The following is a 15,499-nucleotide window of genomic DNA, read 5'->3' as shown; positions in this document are numbered from 1 at the left end:
TTAATTGCTCTTTTAACTAATTCCTCATGCCTAAGTGGAGAAGGTTTCAAATCAAAATATCCTTGATGGGAGGGCTCCTTCTTCAATTATTTCTTACTTACTGTATTCCTTCTATCTGTTTTTGATTTCCAGTTTTAGGTATTGCTACATTCCTGTCTTTGATGTCATTGAATTTGATCTTAAACTTATGCTTTATTTAGGTCATGAACTAAACAAAACATGCTATAATTGTTCCTCCTCATCTGGAACTCTATCTCTTCACATTTATTAGTATAAAACTTTCCTTGTCCTGCCTGATGATTCTTCTGACTTCTCTATGTAATCCCTTATATTCTTTAGTCCCTGGGTCTCTTTGATTCTCCAACCAGTTTTTTTCAATTACATCCAACTGAATTGATGTTTCTTCTGTAAACCCACTAGGAATTATTCTGACATTCATTCTAGTGAGATGTGCCTGACTAGCTGATGGTCTGTACCATCTGCTCTAGGACAAGTATGCACATCATTGTTAGTGAATAACTTAAATGTGAGAACAAATTATCAGTATATATAAGAGAGATCATTTTCTTACCCTTTCCACCATTGCCATTTTCAGGTCCGATCAAATTGAAAGGAAGAGTTTTAGCTCTTTTCCAATTAAAATCATTATGAATATTATCAGGGTACCACTGGCATTCACCTTCTTCAAATGTACAATTTAGATTATTACTACCTAAATATAAAGAAATATAATATATATATATATATATATACAGTGAGTGGATGAAGGTTACAAAATTCAAACATAAAATAGAAGCTTGATATACTACATAAACATGTTATGAAAACGCAGTATTACCTTATTTTGTGCAAGATATCTACAAAATAATTTCATTAAACAAAATACAGTTTTAAGTGGTAGATTCATTTCATTGGCCAGAAGGATGCCACCACCCTGTTTATTAGTCATGAACTGACTTGAAGTAGTTCAATGTGTGGTCTGTAAACTCGAATGGGAAAAAGAATACGAGTGTGTGAAACTGAGAGTAAACGGAAGGTTTTGCATGAGGAGTTAATGATGGTTACTTAACACAAAAGAATGAGAGCATGTTTCCCAGATGTGAACAACAAAGATTTAGTGAAGCTGTTAGTTTTAGTTTGCAGAAGGGAAAGGTGAAAAAGTTGATCATTTTGGCACAAATGATTTGAAAGATGAGAAATATGCATTGAGAGAGGATATGAGTAGGAGGAATGGTGCATAGTTTACAGATGAATGGGGGAAATTTCATGGATAAAAGGACTTATATATATATATATATATATATATATATATATATATGTAATGATGTAGCCAGCAAAAGAAAGAATGATTATGGAAGGATGACATTGAGTGGAGGAAATGGTATAAAGACAGCTGTTGCAGAATGTGTGGTGGAGATACTTAATGAGCAGTTCATAAAGATCTTTCAATCTTGTGAATGTGACTTCATGGAGAGATTAAGAGCAGTTGATGATGGGGAGGAGAGACTGACTGTAAGTGAGCAAGAGGTGTTTGGGGAGTTGAGTAAACTAGATGTAAATAAGGCTGTGGGACTTGATAATATATCACCGCGTATTCTGAAGGAATGTGCCAGAGAGTTGACACCTGCCTTGACATATTTTTTTAATACGAGTCTTGCACTTGGTCAAGTCCCTAAAGAGTGGAAGGAGGGCAAGATTGTGCCACTTCATAAAGGAGGTGATCGAACTCAAGCATCAAACTATAGGCCTATCTGTGTGTCAGGTGTTGTGGTTAAGTTGTTGGAGAAGCTTGCGAGAACTAGGATCCAGAGTTGGGTTGACAACAATGGTATAATCTTTGATGGACAGCATGGATTTACTAAAGGAAGGTCGTGTTTTAGTAATCTACTTACTTATTACAATAAAGTGACTGCTTCCTTGGACAGAGGAGAAGGATACACAGTAATATACTTGGATTTTGCAAAAGCTTTTGATAGAGTACCTCATGATAAGTTGACAGTCAAACTAGAGCAGATGGGGTTGGATATTAGATTAGTGCATTGGATTGGAGACTGGCTATCTGATAGGTATCAACAAGTTGTGTATGCGGGTGCAATATCCAGGAAAAGGAAAGTCACTAGTGGAGTGCCTCAGGGATCTGTTTTAGGGCCATTACTATTTAACTTGTATATTAATGATATTGGCGAAGATTTGGATGGAGATATTCAGTTGTTTGCAGATGATGCAAAGTTGGGACGAACCATAAAGAGTAGTGAAGATGTTGTGGCCTTGCAAGAAGACTTGAATAAATTGAGTGATTGGGCAAGCAAATGGGGATGTGAGTTCAATGTTGCAAAATGTAAGGTTTTAAAATTTGGAAAACAAAGATGGGATGCAGAATTTATGCTTGGTGAGAATATATTGTTGGAAGTAGAGAAAATAAGAGATCTGGGAGTGATAGTGGATAAGGATCTAAAATTTAGGGGACACATCGCCAAAATTGTGAAGACAACACAAAGACTTCTGGGAATGATGAGGAGGACACTGACGTGTAGAAGTAGGGAGATTCTTGTTCCATTGTATAAGGCTTTGATTAGGCCACACATGGACTATTGTGCCCAGATTTGGTCACCTGGTTTTCAGAAGGATGAAGAGATGTTGGAAAGGGTCCAAAGGCGACTGACTAAGGTAGTTTCTGACCTCTGGAATGTCGAGTATGAGGAAAGATTGAAAAGATGTAATTTGCAGAGTCTAGTGGAGAGAAGGAAGAGGGGAGATATGATAGAGACCTACAAGTTGGTAAGGGGTTGTTATAGGATCAATGGTGGAGAAGTTCTACAGAGAATAGTGGGAGATCAGGGGAGAACCAGAGGTCATCCCTGGAAACTGTATAAAGAGGGTGTGAGTAGGGGAGTGAGAGGCAGGTTTTTTTCGTGCAGAGTTGTGAATGATTGGAATGCCTTGCCTGAGAGTGTGGTGTCTGCAAGGAGTTTGAATGTGTTTAAGACCCGGTATGATGAGATGTGTGTGAGATAAAAGGACCTCCTAGATGAGTCTTTGACTTCATGAGGTCTTGTTTAATAATAATAATAATAATAATAATGATTTTTGGAGAAGGTATTGTTTAGTGTGAAGCTGAAAGTGCAAATTCAGGGAAACTAGAGGTATTGGGGGATGCAATCAAGTATGTATGTTACAAGTGAAACAAATGAATATGAATGCAAAAACTATTGTGAATAACTGAGTGCAGTTTCTTAGATTTTGAATCTGAAAGGGTCAGTAAAAACATTATGCAAGTGCAACTGTGCATCCAAGGGGATGTTAAAATGCATGTACCAAATGCTAGACATTAAGGCTATCTGATGTGAGATAAAGGCCAAGAGGGCAAACTATATTTTAAATAAATTAATACCTGAATAAGAATAATTTACTTAGGTAAATTATTTTTTTAATAGTATAATTTTCACTTAAGTATCAAAGGCATCTTCAGTACAAGAATGTAAAACGCTAATCAAAAAATAATTGATACGCCATATAAATAACACCGAATAAGTAGCTAATGTAAGATAACTAAAAAAGATCATTAAATTTCCTAACTTATTAATATATATATATATATATATACACATACATACAATTAAATAAAATTTTGGATCTTCATTTCGATGCTTTGGATATTATGATCAGTTTAGATGTTGTTTCCTTATTTACTAATGTTCCATAATCTGATGGCATTGAATTACTGCAAGCATTTCCTTTAGACATTTTTTAAATATTTGATTTTTTAATACATTCTAGTTATTTTTCATTTAAAAACAAGTTATATCAACAAACTGAGGGAACAGTAATATGCAATCTTATTTCTCCTACTATCACCAACTTCATGCAGCACTTTGAACAACGTATTTTCAACAACATTTCCCCTAGACCTACTCACTAGTTCAGATATATAGGTGATATTTTTGCTTTCTGGAATGGCTCATCCTATGAATTACAGCAGTTTCTCTCTAAATTAAATGTACTTCATTCCAGGATCCAATTCACCTAGAAGAAGTAAATAAGCAGTTAGCCTTTTTTTAGATATTTTAATTCTTTGTCAACTAGATGGTAGCCACCATTCTCAGTTTTTTTGAAGAAGACTAATACAGGCCATTATATCCCTGAACTATTAAAACATTGGTTTATTGGGCCCATTCCTTATGTTCTAAAGATAAACAGTTACAGAAAGAATTACAACATATTATTTCCACTTTTTTTATTTAATGGTTATAAGAATTCTTTCATCAAAAGAGCTTTGAACAGTTTTGGTATCTCTACTTCTTCAAATACAGAAGAAATAACTCATATTCCTATCCTTTATGTGCAAGGCATTAGTGAATGCATAGTGAAAGTTTTAAAACCACTGAATATTTTTGTTGCCTTTCATCCCATCAGAAAAATCTCCACCTTTCTCGCTTCTCCAAAGGACAAGCTTCCACATCTCAATTATCCAGGTGTATATCAGATTCCTTGCTCTTGTGGGTGTTCTTATTTTGGACAAACAGGAAGATCTGCTTTTATTCAGCTAGAAGAACAGAAGTCTTATATTCGATACAACAGTCTGGACTTGCAGAGCATGGTATCAAGACAGAGATCATTGGAACAAGACAGGAGTCCTTCACAAAAGTCGGTTCCTCATTGCTTTATAAAGGTATTATAAATAAACGGCTTTATAAAGAAACCTATGAAACTTTACTTCACTCTCTTTCTGACTTAAACAGATCCGATGGTTTACATCTATCCCCTTTGTAGGAGATAGGAAAGACTAGCTGATTTAAAAAGTACTAACTTTATTTTATTTAATTGTATAATTTTTTTAATAAGTTAGGATATTTAATGACCTTTTTTAGTTATCTTACATTAGCTACTTGGGTGCTGCCTTTTGGAATTGTCAGTTATTCTTTGATTAGCTTTTTATATTCTTGTACTGAAGATGCCTTTGACACTTAAGCGAAAATGATACTAATAAAAAAATAATTTATGTGAGTTTATTCTGGAATTATAATTTATTTAAATATGCCTACTCATTGTATTTCCTTATTTAAATAAAATATAACAAACAATAACAAACTTTGTTTGTGTGCTCTGAAGATGCTGGATAGATACCAGCAAAATATTAGCAATTAAGTCAATAAATAGTTATTTTCTTATCAATCTGTGTTCGCATCTATATTGTTAAAATCCAATCAACATTAAATAAAGTATATTTTCAGTTGCTGCTATATGCCTGGGGATCAAAAGATGTGGATGCTATGCATTAACAATCATGCATCATAGATGCAGAAGATATGAATGCCATGCATTAGAAATCAGGACAATGAAAGCTGAAGATTCAACTATGAGGGTTTACATTGTAAGAAGTAAAAGAACAGATGGAAATGTGGACATGTAATTCATATAGTTATTGACAGATAATTATCTGAAACAGCATATGGTGGAGGGTACCTGTGATTTTAGAGTGCTGAGTATCTCCTAATAACATCAGAAGATCTATCCATAACTACAACAGCAACTCTATCTCACATACAGGAAAGTGACCATGCAGTCTTGTTCTGGAGGTTGCTCTCAGTCAAGAAAGGGTATACATGGAACAACAAACCTGGTGATTATGACCAGCAGCAGTTCCATGGCATAAGAAGCTACCATGAAAGAATGTCAACAGTGCATATAAAGTAATCAGGGATTGTTTGAGAGAAGCAAATTTGGATTCAGAGTCAGGAGGCTGAATTCAATAGGGATATAGGTCAAAAGTTGCAGGGAAAAAAAAAACATTGAGGAGGGAGAAAGGTGATCAGCATGCTCATGAGCAATACAAAACAAAAGCAAGACTGGTCCCTAGTATAAGGAAGCTAAATCAGATTAGCACTGATAGTAGGAAAGTGACAGTAGCAGAAATAATAGTTCAGCTACTAAGCAATCACTTTGCAGGAATTTATCATCAAGGAATACAACAATGGTTGCCAATTTAATGTTGGAATACTGGAAACTGACCAGGCTAGGATACTGATGGTGATGGTGGACAGAAATTTGAAGCTAAAGGATGTATTGCAAAAGTTGGATTTTGCAATATGTTCTCTGAACTTCAATCTGTCTTCTTAACTTCTGAATCCATTAATGTATTGTTCTACATCCAAGCCATTTTAGATTGGATGTTGAATAACACTCTAATAAGTAAAGATTAGGAGCTTATTATCCCTCTTTATAAGGCTGTGATTCAACTGCATATTGATTACTGAGCAGAGATTTGGTCACTTGGATTTTTTGGGAATCAGGAAGTGGTGGAGAGGACTCGCATGTGAATGACCAAGCTGATGAGACATATATGGAATTGTTCCTAATAGGCTAGATTGAAGGTGCATTTGAGTGTTGCAGAGATTAGTTGAGAGGCAGAGTAGAAAACACATGATAGAACATATGTTACTCAACAGATTCTATAAGATTGACACAAATGAAATTTTTCAATACATATTAAGTAGGAAGAGAACAAAGAGCTACATGGAAATTATGTAAGAGTGTGATTAGTAAAGGTATGAAGACTACATTTTTTACTTGGAGAGTGGTAAATGAGTGAAATTGGTTACTAGAGGCAGTTGTGAATGTCCCCTTATGGCGAATGAGTTTAACGAGAGGTAAGAAAGAGTGTGAATAATGGTCTCTTGTCCCATATAATAATATTAAAACCTATAGTACATTTAATTTAACATAAACATAAACCTATAGTACTAAATTTACTGCTAATTATGAATGGGATTCACAAAAAAATAGGGGTGCTTTCTGGTAACATGTGTATTTCAAGTGGGTATGTAATATAAGCCAAATAGTTAAGAGCATTTTTAAAAATGTTCCAAATTTTATTTAATTATTTATTACTATTATATTAATAACAATACTCAGTGAATTTGACTCACTATGTAAAGTGTAACTCATTCCACTCATGCATCACTATTCTCCTTGTAAAAAATCTATTCTCACTAAAATTCATCTTAGAAAATCATTGCACCAGCTTAATCATTTCTACCATAATTATGTCTTACTTGATTTGAGAGTACTTAGTATCTCCTAATAACATCAGAAGATCTATCCATAACTACAACAGCAACTCTATCTCACATACAGGAAATTTTATACAATTTATATTTTAATAATAATAATAACAATAAAGTTATTAATATGCTGTAGAGGCTAAAAGTTACTCAAACGAATTGTATCATTATGCTGCGGGGGGGGATGAATATAGAAGGCTAACTTTAGGAATAAAGATCATATCATTTTATCATAAGCAATGAAATTGTTCAAATAATGAGTGCTAACTTTGCTGAGATCTATCAGTCAGTGTACGTAACATGGTGCACAATGCTACCACTACACTGGACAAGGAAGCAGAGGTGCATAAGAATAAGGTTCAAAAGCTTTGAACCTTATTCTTATGCACGGGATATTAGCAAGGGATATTAGCAAGGATACTAAAGTTGATGTTCTGCTGAAATTGTGGCTCTTGACATGTTTGTATAACTTGAGTCTCAGTTCAGAAATGATCCCATAGGAATGGAAAGAATGCATGGTAGTTCCATTATATTGTACAAGGGTGGTGCAAAAACCAATATGTGTAACTACTGACCTATTAGTATTCTCCACGAATCATTCTGAAGATTTTAGAGAAGTTGACAAGAATGTCTGTACAAAAATGGGCTGATAAACAAGCTATACTTCCCAAGAAACTGCATAGGTTTACTAAAGGGAGATTAGGTCTTTGAGCTATTTGCTCCTATTTTATAATAATGTTAAGGGTAAAGGTGATTAAGTTAGATAGAATAAAGGATACACTATGATACTGTTAGACTTTGTGAAAGCATTTGATTGGATACCACAGGAAACAAGCTGGCATAAACTGGAGAATATGGGATTCCAATATAAATTATTGCTTTACATAAAGGGTAGTTGATGGATTGGTATCAGAAAGTGGAATGTGGTAGGTGTGAACCAGTAGATTTAAGATGACTAGTGTTGTACCCCATGGGTGAGTCCTTGGACCACTGTTGTTCAGTTGACACATAAATGATACTGAAAAGAAATTGACCAGAAATGTTCAGTTGTTGGTTGATAATGCAAAGATAGCCAAAAAATCAGTGCTATGACTACTAATATACAGCACTTAAAGGTTTTCATTTTCAGGATATTCATGATTTGAATATCCTGAAATAAAAAATGAAACAGTGTGCAAATGATAACAGCTATCATTTCAATGTTAGTAAGCATAAAGTTATGTACTTTGGCACGATGAGATTTCCAATGGCATATTATTATTGGTGAGATTATGTTACAAGAAACTGATGAAGCTAAGAATTTGCTATTATTGTTTATTTTTATTTTTAACACTTGACCTATATAGTGTCGAAGGACTTGTTGCTGGAGAACCATACTCTCTCATGCAAAAATATCATCGAACCATGCCTTATACCCATTTACAGATTTTGAACTTACTACACTTTCATGCAATGCATTCAACTCACCAGTCACTTGCAATGCAAAGAATCTACTTCTCACTCCTCTGCTCACACAGCTAACACAGCTGTTAGAGATGGCCTCTAGCCTTGCTTCCATCTACTCTATGAAAAATTTACTTCAATTTAATCAGATAGCAACCACTCATCAATTATATGTCACAATCATATCCCCTCTTTTTCTATTCACAGGGCTCTGTATGTTGTATTTCCTCAATCTTTCCCCACATCTGACATTCCATAGACCTCATACTAACTTAGTAAACTTTCTCTGGACTCTCTGCAATACATCCTCACCACCACAAAACCAGGCAATAAAAATATGCAGAGTAGTCCATATATAGCTTGATCAAAGCCTTATACAATCCAATCATAACTTCTTTGCTTCTGTATGTCAATATCTTTTTCATTATTGCCATAATCCATTGTGATGTTCTTAAAATTTTAGTAATGTCACCCATAAACTTCAAGGCTCTCTCTGTATAAAATCACCTTCAAAATTCCACCATTAATTGTGTACTCTGCATCTGATCTTCATTTGCTACCAAATTTCAAGACCTAGCACTTTGCAACATTAAACTGACAGCTCCACTCCCATGTTCTATTAAGATCCTCCTACCCACTTCTCAGAGTTCTGCCAAACTTTGTATTATCAGCAAACAGCTGTATATCTCCAGATAAGCCAGTTCCATGTCATTAACATGAAAGTTAAACAATAATAGTCACAAAATAGATCTCTATTGCACTCCATTACTGACCTTCAACTTTTGGAACACCACTCCTCCATATAGAAACTGCTCGCACTTTATGACAGGCAGTCAGCTATCTAACTCACTTGCATATTATCTAATACTATCTGTTTCAATTTAGCTACTAGCTTGTCATGTTGCCATCTATTAACCACCGGACCAGCCTGGATGTGTACATACATCTATAATTACATGGATGAATTGTCCATGTAATTATAGATGAAGTGTCCATTGACATCAACATGACTATTGGATAATGTAGAATAAATGATATGGATACAAAGTGTATTATTTTTGATATATTTGATCCATGTGGCCAGTTGGGTGGTTAAAGGCCTTTGAAAAATCAAAATGCACCACTGCTGGCCTGGTTAGCCAAGTGGTTAGAGTATCTGCTCTCCAGCCAAAAGGTTGAGGGTTCAAATCCCACTGTGGGCATGGATGTTTGTGATTGTGTGTGGAAATACTAGTATTGGTAGTGGTGGCGGGTGGTAGCTGCGGTTAGTTGTAGCTGGTGGAATGAGTGGTGGAGACAGAGAGTTGTAAAGTAGGTGCCCTCCGTCGATGAGTCTTTGGACTCCTTGGAGGTGTCACATAATAATAATAATAATGATTGTTATTATTATTTTCCTGACCTGTATGTAATCACAAAACTCATCACAGGAGGTCAACACAAAGTTTATCATACCTCTCCTTAAGATTATCCACTGTGGAATGAAAGCAATGTATTCCATTCTCCTACCACTCTCCATTCAAAAAAACTTACTTCTTACCCTTATACTCATCACTACCTTTTGCCAAGCTCAGCAGTCTGCTTCAGTCTATCCTCATAATGAACATTGTATAACTTGTATTGTTGGGCTAAAGTTCTTAGGATGAGAACTTCAGCCCAACAACCAAGAACATCCATACCACCACTATGGGACACTCTTTAGCACTTGAGACCTACGATTGTTGTTTCTGATTCAGTCATATTTACCTTGTGTACCTGCAAGCATATGTCATTTTGTTCATTGTTTCCTGATGGTGGCACTTCTTTGTAGAAATACTGGAGGTGTTAATTCAAAGTTTTTTTTTTCCCTAAATAATATGCAGTATACCTTGTTAATTACTTTAAGTAATACAAATGCTTCCCAGATCCTGGATACAAAGTTATGTGAGATTCCAAATTATCGGGCAATATCAGTAATTCTGTGGCCTTCTTCAAGATTTTCAATAATTCTTCCCCACATGAAATCATATAGATGATATTATTATTATTATTATTATCCAAGACATCACATCTTTGAGATATTACAGGGCATCCAAGTTTGCAACTTTATTCCTTACTGTAAACAGCTTCAAACTCAGCACAGATTTTTCTTTTATCCTGTTGCGTGCTACCACATGACCCCTTTGCGTGTGATTCGAGAATTTGTATCTTGTTTCTACTCAAAATCTTCAGTTATACAAATTGACACAAGCTGATTCTTCCTAATTGCAGTTGTAATCTTCAGAAATAGCATTTGTCCTTAGGTTTTGGACACCAGTGTACTTTATAAATAGCTCATTTAATATTTGAATGATATCCTGAATAGTATTTATCTTCCTAGCATGTTATAAGCCAGTATCATCCTTTCCTAATTGTTCTTTCTTCAACTGGCCATAGTGAAAAAAACTCTGGGAGTTTTTTTTAGTTAAAATTTTTTTTTTATCTTTCCCATTAGCTAAATGCTGCTCCTAGTGCACTTTTTGCTATCATTCTCAAATGAGTAATTTTTATGGCTTGCTCTCTATAACAAATTGTTATTTTTGTTACTTATCACTTTATGCTGTGCCCATAATGCCTTCTTCTTTTGCTTAACCTCTTCATTCATCCATTTCACACATATCTTGTTAAGCCTCCTGAGCCTTGAAATGCATTCAAAAGTTGTTTCTTCTAAATAGCTCTTAAGCAGAAGCCAAACAGCACTCATCTAATTTCCACCGAATTCTTCATTCCATTATATAACTCCAAGAGCCTCCATAGCTCAGTCAGTATAGACAAAAATGTTTGATCAGAAATATCTGGGTTTGATTCCCATCCATGAAGTGAAGAATCTTAATCTGGTCTCTTTCAAGTAAAAGTGAGTTACCCAGTCTTATATGGAGAGGGTTATTTTTACATGGAACTCAGGTTTTTTGTCCCACATGGGCAAACTAGCCCATGAACACATGTGGATCTGAAGTCATAAAATACATACTTAATCCCTCATTAGGAGGGCTCAAACCATCCTATGGGATGGGGGAGGAAAGAGGGGTACCCCATACAAAATAAAACTCCAAGTTCTCTCTCTCTCTTTCTCAAACTTTTCATAAGCACTAGCTACAGTTCCACATATATCTTTTTTTACTTTTTTTTTCTGTAAAAAAAAAGATATATGTGGAACTGTAGCTACCCAAATTATGACCTCAGGTCATCATATGTCACTACCCAAGGTCGTCATATGTCGCTACCTCTGGTCATCATGTGTCGCTACCCAAGTTATGACCTCAGGGGAGATTTGACACTCCGTTCACTATTGCATAATGTTTAAAATGGCTATCTCTAAAAAAGTCAAACCATCATTTTCTTTTCTGTGGATGCCTACTCTTCATGATGTGAGATAAATGTTCATATAACAAGATATTTAAAGAGATATCACTAAAGACCAGAGAATATAACTGATGATAAGAAGGAACTGTTTAGGCAAATTATGTTAGCAAGTTTCAGAGGTGTGCAGTTAGGCTCATGGATGATTCCTCTCTTACAGACTCACTTCACCTCTATTTCACATATGCATTAGTTCATTCCATGGGTACTTCCATCCCATTGTCCCTGCTCCAGTGAATTGGAAACCACCATTCCTCCACTTTCTGTTGCACCTATTAATGCAACAACTCCAGCTGCCTAGCACCATTTTTGTGTGCAACTGCAAACACACTGAACCTGCTTTTATTCATCCATACTCTTTTATTCTATCCACCTCTGTCTGGAACAGCCTTTCTCAAGAAGTATTCCAAATAACTACAACCTGCAACTCTTAAAGTTCTGTGAAGAAAACAATCTGGTAATAGTAAATACTTTATTTAGCCAGCCTTCTAGAAGATTTTACACATGGAAAAATCCCGGATACAGCTGTAGGAACCAGATTAACTACATAATGATCAAAAAAGATTCCGGAATAACATCTTACAAGCCAAAACATACCTACTCAGGGGCTGATATTGGATCAGATCAGAACCCTGTGATCATTAAAGAAGCAATAAAATTAAAGAAAACAATAAAACCTATACACATAGAAAAATATGATCTTGGCTCCCTTAAAAATCAAGAAATACAAGATAATTTTTTAAAGGAACTGGCACAATCCACTGCTATTAACATTCCTGATTCCACTAAGTATCCTTAACCCTAAAGATGAGATTGAGGATAGATGGCAGAAATTTAAAGTGGGCATAAAAAAAAAAAATAAAAAAAAAAAGCCTGTAAAACAAACAATTCCCAATTCTGATAAGAAAATGAGTAAACCCTGGATGAATGACAAGATACTGAAAAAGATGGAGGAAAGAAAGAGACAAAAATCGTCCTGAATACAAGAACTTTAACAAGGAGATCAGGAAAGAATGTGGGATTGCAAAAGAACTATGGCTGAACAACAAATGCAAGGAAATTGAACTTCTGGACAAGAAGCACAAAACCAGAGAACTTCATGAAAAAGTTAGGGAGCTAACTAGCAAATCTTGCAAAAGGGAAGGCTCTCATTGCATTGAAGATACCAGTGGAAACATGCCAATGGAGAAAGACAAAATAAGGGATAGATGGGTAGAGTATTCAAAGAAAGTCTACAATCATGATAAAATACATAAGCCAATGCAAGAAGATTTGGAGGGACCTACTATTCTTACCTGGGAAGTAACAAATGCCATTAGGAAACTGAAACCAGGAAAAGATCCAGGAATGGATGGAATTATGGCAGAATATCTAAAGGCTTTAACTAATAAGACTATAAGATCACTGACTCACAGTCCATGCGATTAGCCTATTGACTTTGCGCTTCACAACCATATGACTGGGGAAGGAGTGTCCAAAGTTCAATTCCCATCAACGACGTGAGGAGCTGAAGGATCTTACTCAGCCATAGCCAAGTTAGCCGGTCTTGGGCATGGACAGCAGGGTTTTTTCCGCCAGTTTATCTGGTGTTTTTCATCCCACAAGCAGGCAAACCAGTCTGAGGGCATACGGATTACAGTCAGGAATACTGACCTAGCCATAGGTCTGATCAGCCTATCCCGGTTCCCAAGCCCAGATAAAATTTGGGGGGACTAGATGGTACCGTGAACTTCTGTAAAAAGGGGGGGAACGCAGTATCATCACACGGAATTTATTTTATTTACTGACTGACATATGTAACAAAATATAAACAAAAGATTTTAAGCACTCGACGTTCCTACCAATACCTAAAAAATCGAAGACAATCGAACGTGAAGAGTACAGAACAATCAGTCTGATCAGTCAGATAGCAAAAGTTATGTTATATATCATCCTAGAAAGAAATAAACATAAAATCAAATTAGAAATTAATGAAATGCATCTGGTTTTCAGGAAAATAAAGGAACTAGAGGACTCTTCAACATTAGAATTATTATAGAAAGATATCTGGAGAAGCAGAAGGAAGTCTACTTGTGTTTTATTGACTACACAAAAGTCTTTGACAATATGCAACATGAATAACTAATCAAATGCATCAGAAATTTAGGAGTAGATGGTAAAGATACCAGATTACTGATAAATCTATATTGGAAGCAAACTGCCTAATAAAAATATCAGGAGAAATCTCGGAGTAATTCCTAGTAAAGAAGTGTGTCAGTGAAGGCTGTATTCTTTCTCCTATATTGTAAAACTTCTATGCTGAAAATATCTTCCAGCAATTAGAAAAATTTAAAGGAGTCAGCATAGGAGGCAGGAATATAAACAACTTAAGATATGCAGATGATACAGTACCGTTAGCTGAAAATAAAAAAGATCTTCAAAACCTACTAGAAGAGACGCTGAAATTAAGTGAAAAATAAGAACTTAATTTCAACTTCAAAAAAACCAAAACCATGCTGTAAAAAGAGAAAAAGGGAAAATGCCCGATATAAATATTCATATCAGAGGAAATACTTTAGATCAAGTAGAAAGTTATATATATTTGGGTCAACTAATTACAGAGAATGGAAAGTGTGATAAGGAAATATTAAGAAGAATAAAAATTGCTAGATCAACCTTCATTAGCATGAGAGCATTCTGACCTCAAGGGAAATTCACACAAATACAAGAATTAGGCTGTCCAAATGCTACGTATGGTCAACACTGCTATATGGAGCAGAAACCTGGACAATATCAAAATATTGTGTAAATAAACTAAAAGCCTTTGAGATGCAGATCCTCAGAAGAATTCTTAGAGTCACATGGACTGCCAAAAAAACTATAGAAATATTAAGATGATTGGAGAAGATAGGACTCCATTGAAAACCAATAAGAAAAGGAAAACCACCTACTGTGGTCACATACTAAGGCATGAATCCCTACAAAAACACTTCTAGAAGGAATGATACAAGGAAAAAGAAGAAAAGGAAGACAAAGAACAGATTGGATGGGAAATATTAAGGACTAGACTTTTTTTTGTCTTATGAAGAATGTAAAAGAGAAGCACAAAAATGTACATGGTGGAAGCTCATGATAGTCAACCTCCTGGAAGGGAGATGACATCTGACAAGGCAACTCTTAAAAAAATAAAATAAAATAATAATAATAAAAAAAATCTCCTAAGTTAGCCCTCTTTTGCACTCCACACATGAACTTAATATGCCTATAGGTCCCTCAAACTCTTGCATATGGATCAATATATATGTAAAGTGAAAAGCAAGTGACCAATATAGGAGACTTCAGTGATATAAATTGGGCAAGTAGATCCCATAAGGGAATTGAATTTTGAAGAATAAAGTCAGCATTTATTGGAGGAAACATCAGGAGCAAAAGTTTTGGTATAGGTCATAGTATCAGACGAACTGATTGTGACTGACATGGTATATTCCCATATCCCCATAGGGGAGATGACAATGGAGTCCTGACTTGGAGAATGAATACATGTGGAGGTATCAAACCAAAAAGAATTTTTGTGGATTTATGAAAGAATTTAGGTAGGATCAATATATACATATGGTTGTCTATATATATACATATATATA

General features: G+C 35.2%; 1 protein-coding gene across 1 annotated transcript in view; it reads right to left on the bottom strand.

Moving 5' to 3' along the window:
* Nucleotides 1-15,499, bottom strand: part of LOC150101230 (MAM and LDL-receptor class A domain-containing protein 2-like) — a 1,363,156-nt gene that overhangs the window by 1,094,832 nt on the left and 252,825 nt on the right. Inside the window, exon 11 of the mRNA XM_090402193.1 lies at nucleotides 572-712. Coding sequence (XP_090258319.1) covers nucleotides 572-712 — 141 coding nt within the window. The remainder of the gene's footprint in view (nucleotides 1-571; nucleotides 713-15,499) is intronic.

The sequence above is a fragment of the Typopeltis vanoorti genome, chromosome 12 (assembly GCF_054136105.1).
Source record: "Typopeltis vanoorti isolate ZY-2024b chromosome 12, IOZ_Tvanoo_1.0, whole genome shotgun sequence".
Lineage (NCBI taxonomy): Eukaryota > Metazoa > Arthropoda > Arachnida > Uropygi > Thelyphonidae > Typopeltis > Typopeltis vanoorti.
Note: the sequence above shows the minus strand (reverse complement) of the source record. Positions and strands in the feature narration are given on the sequence as shown.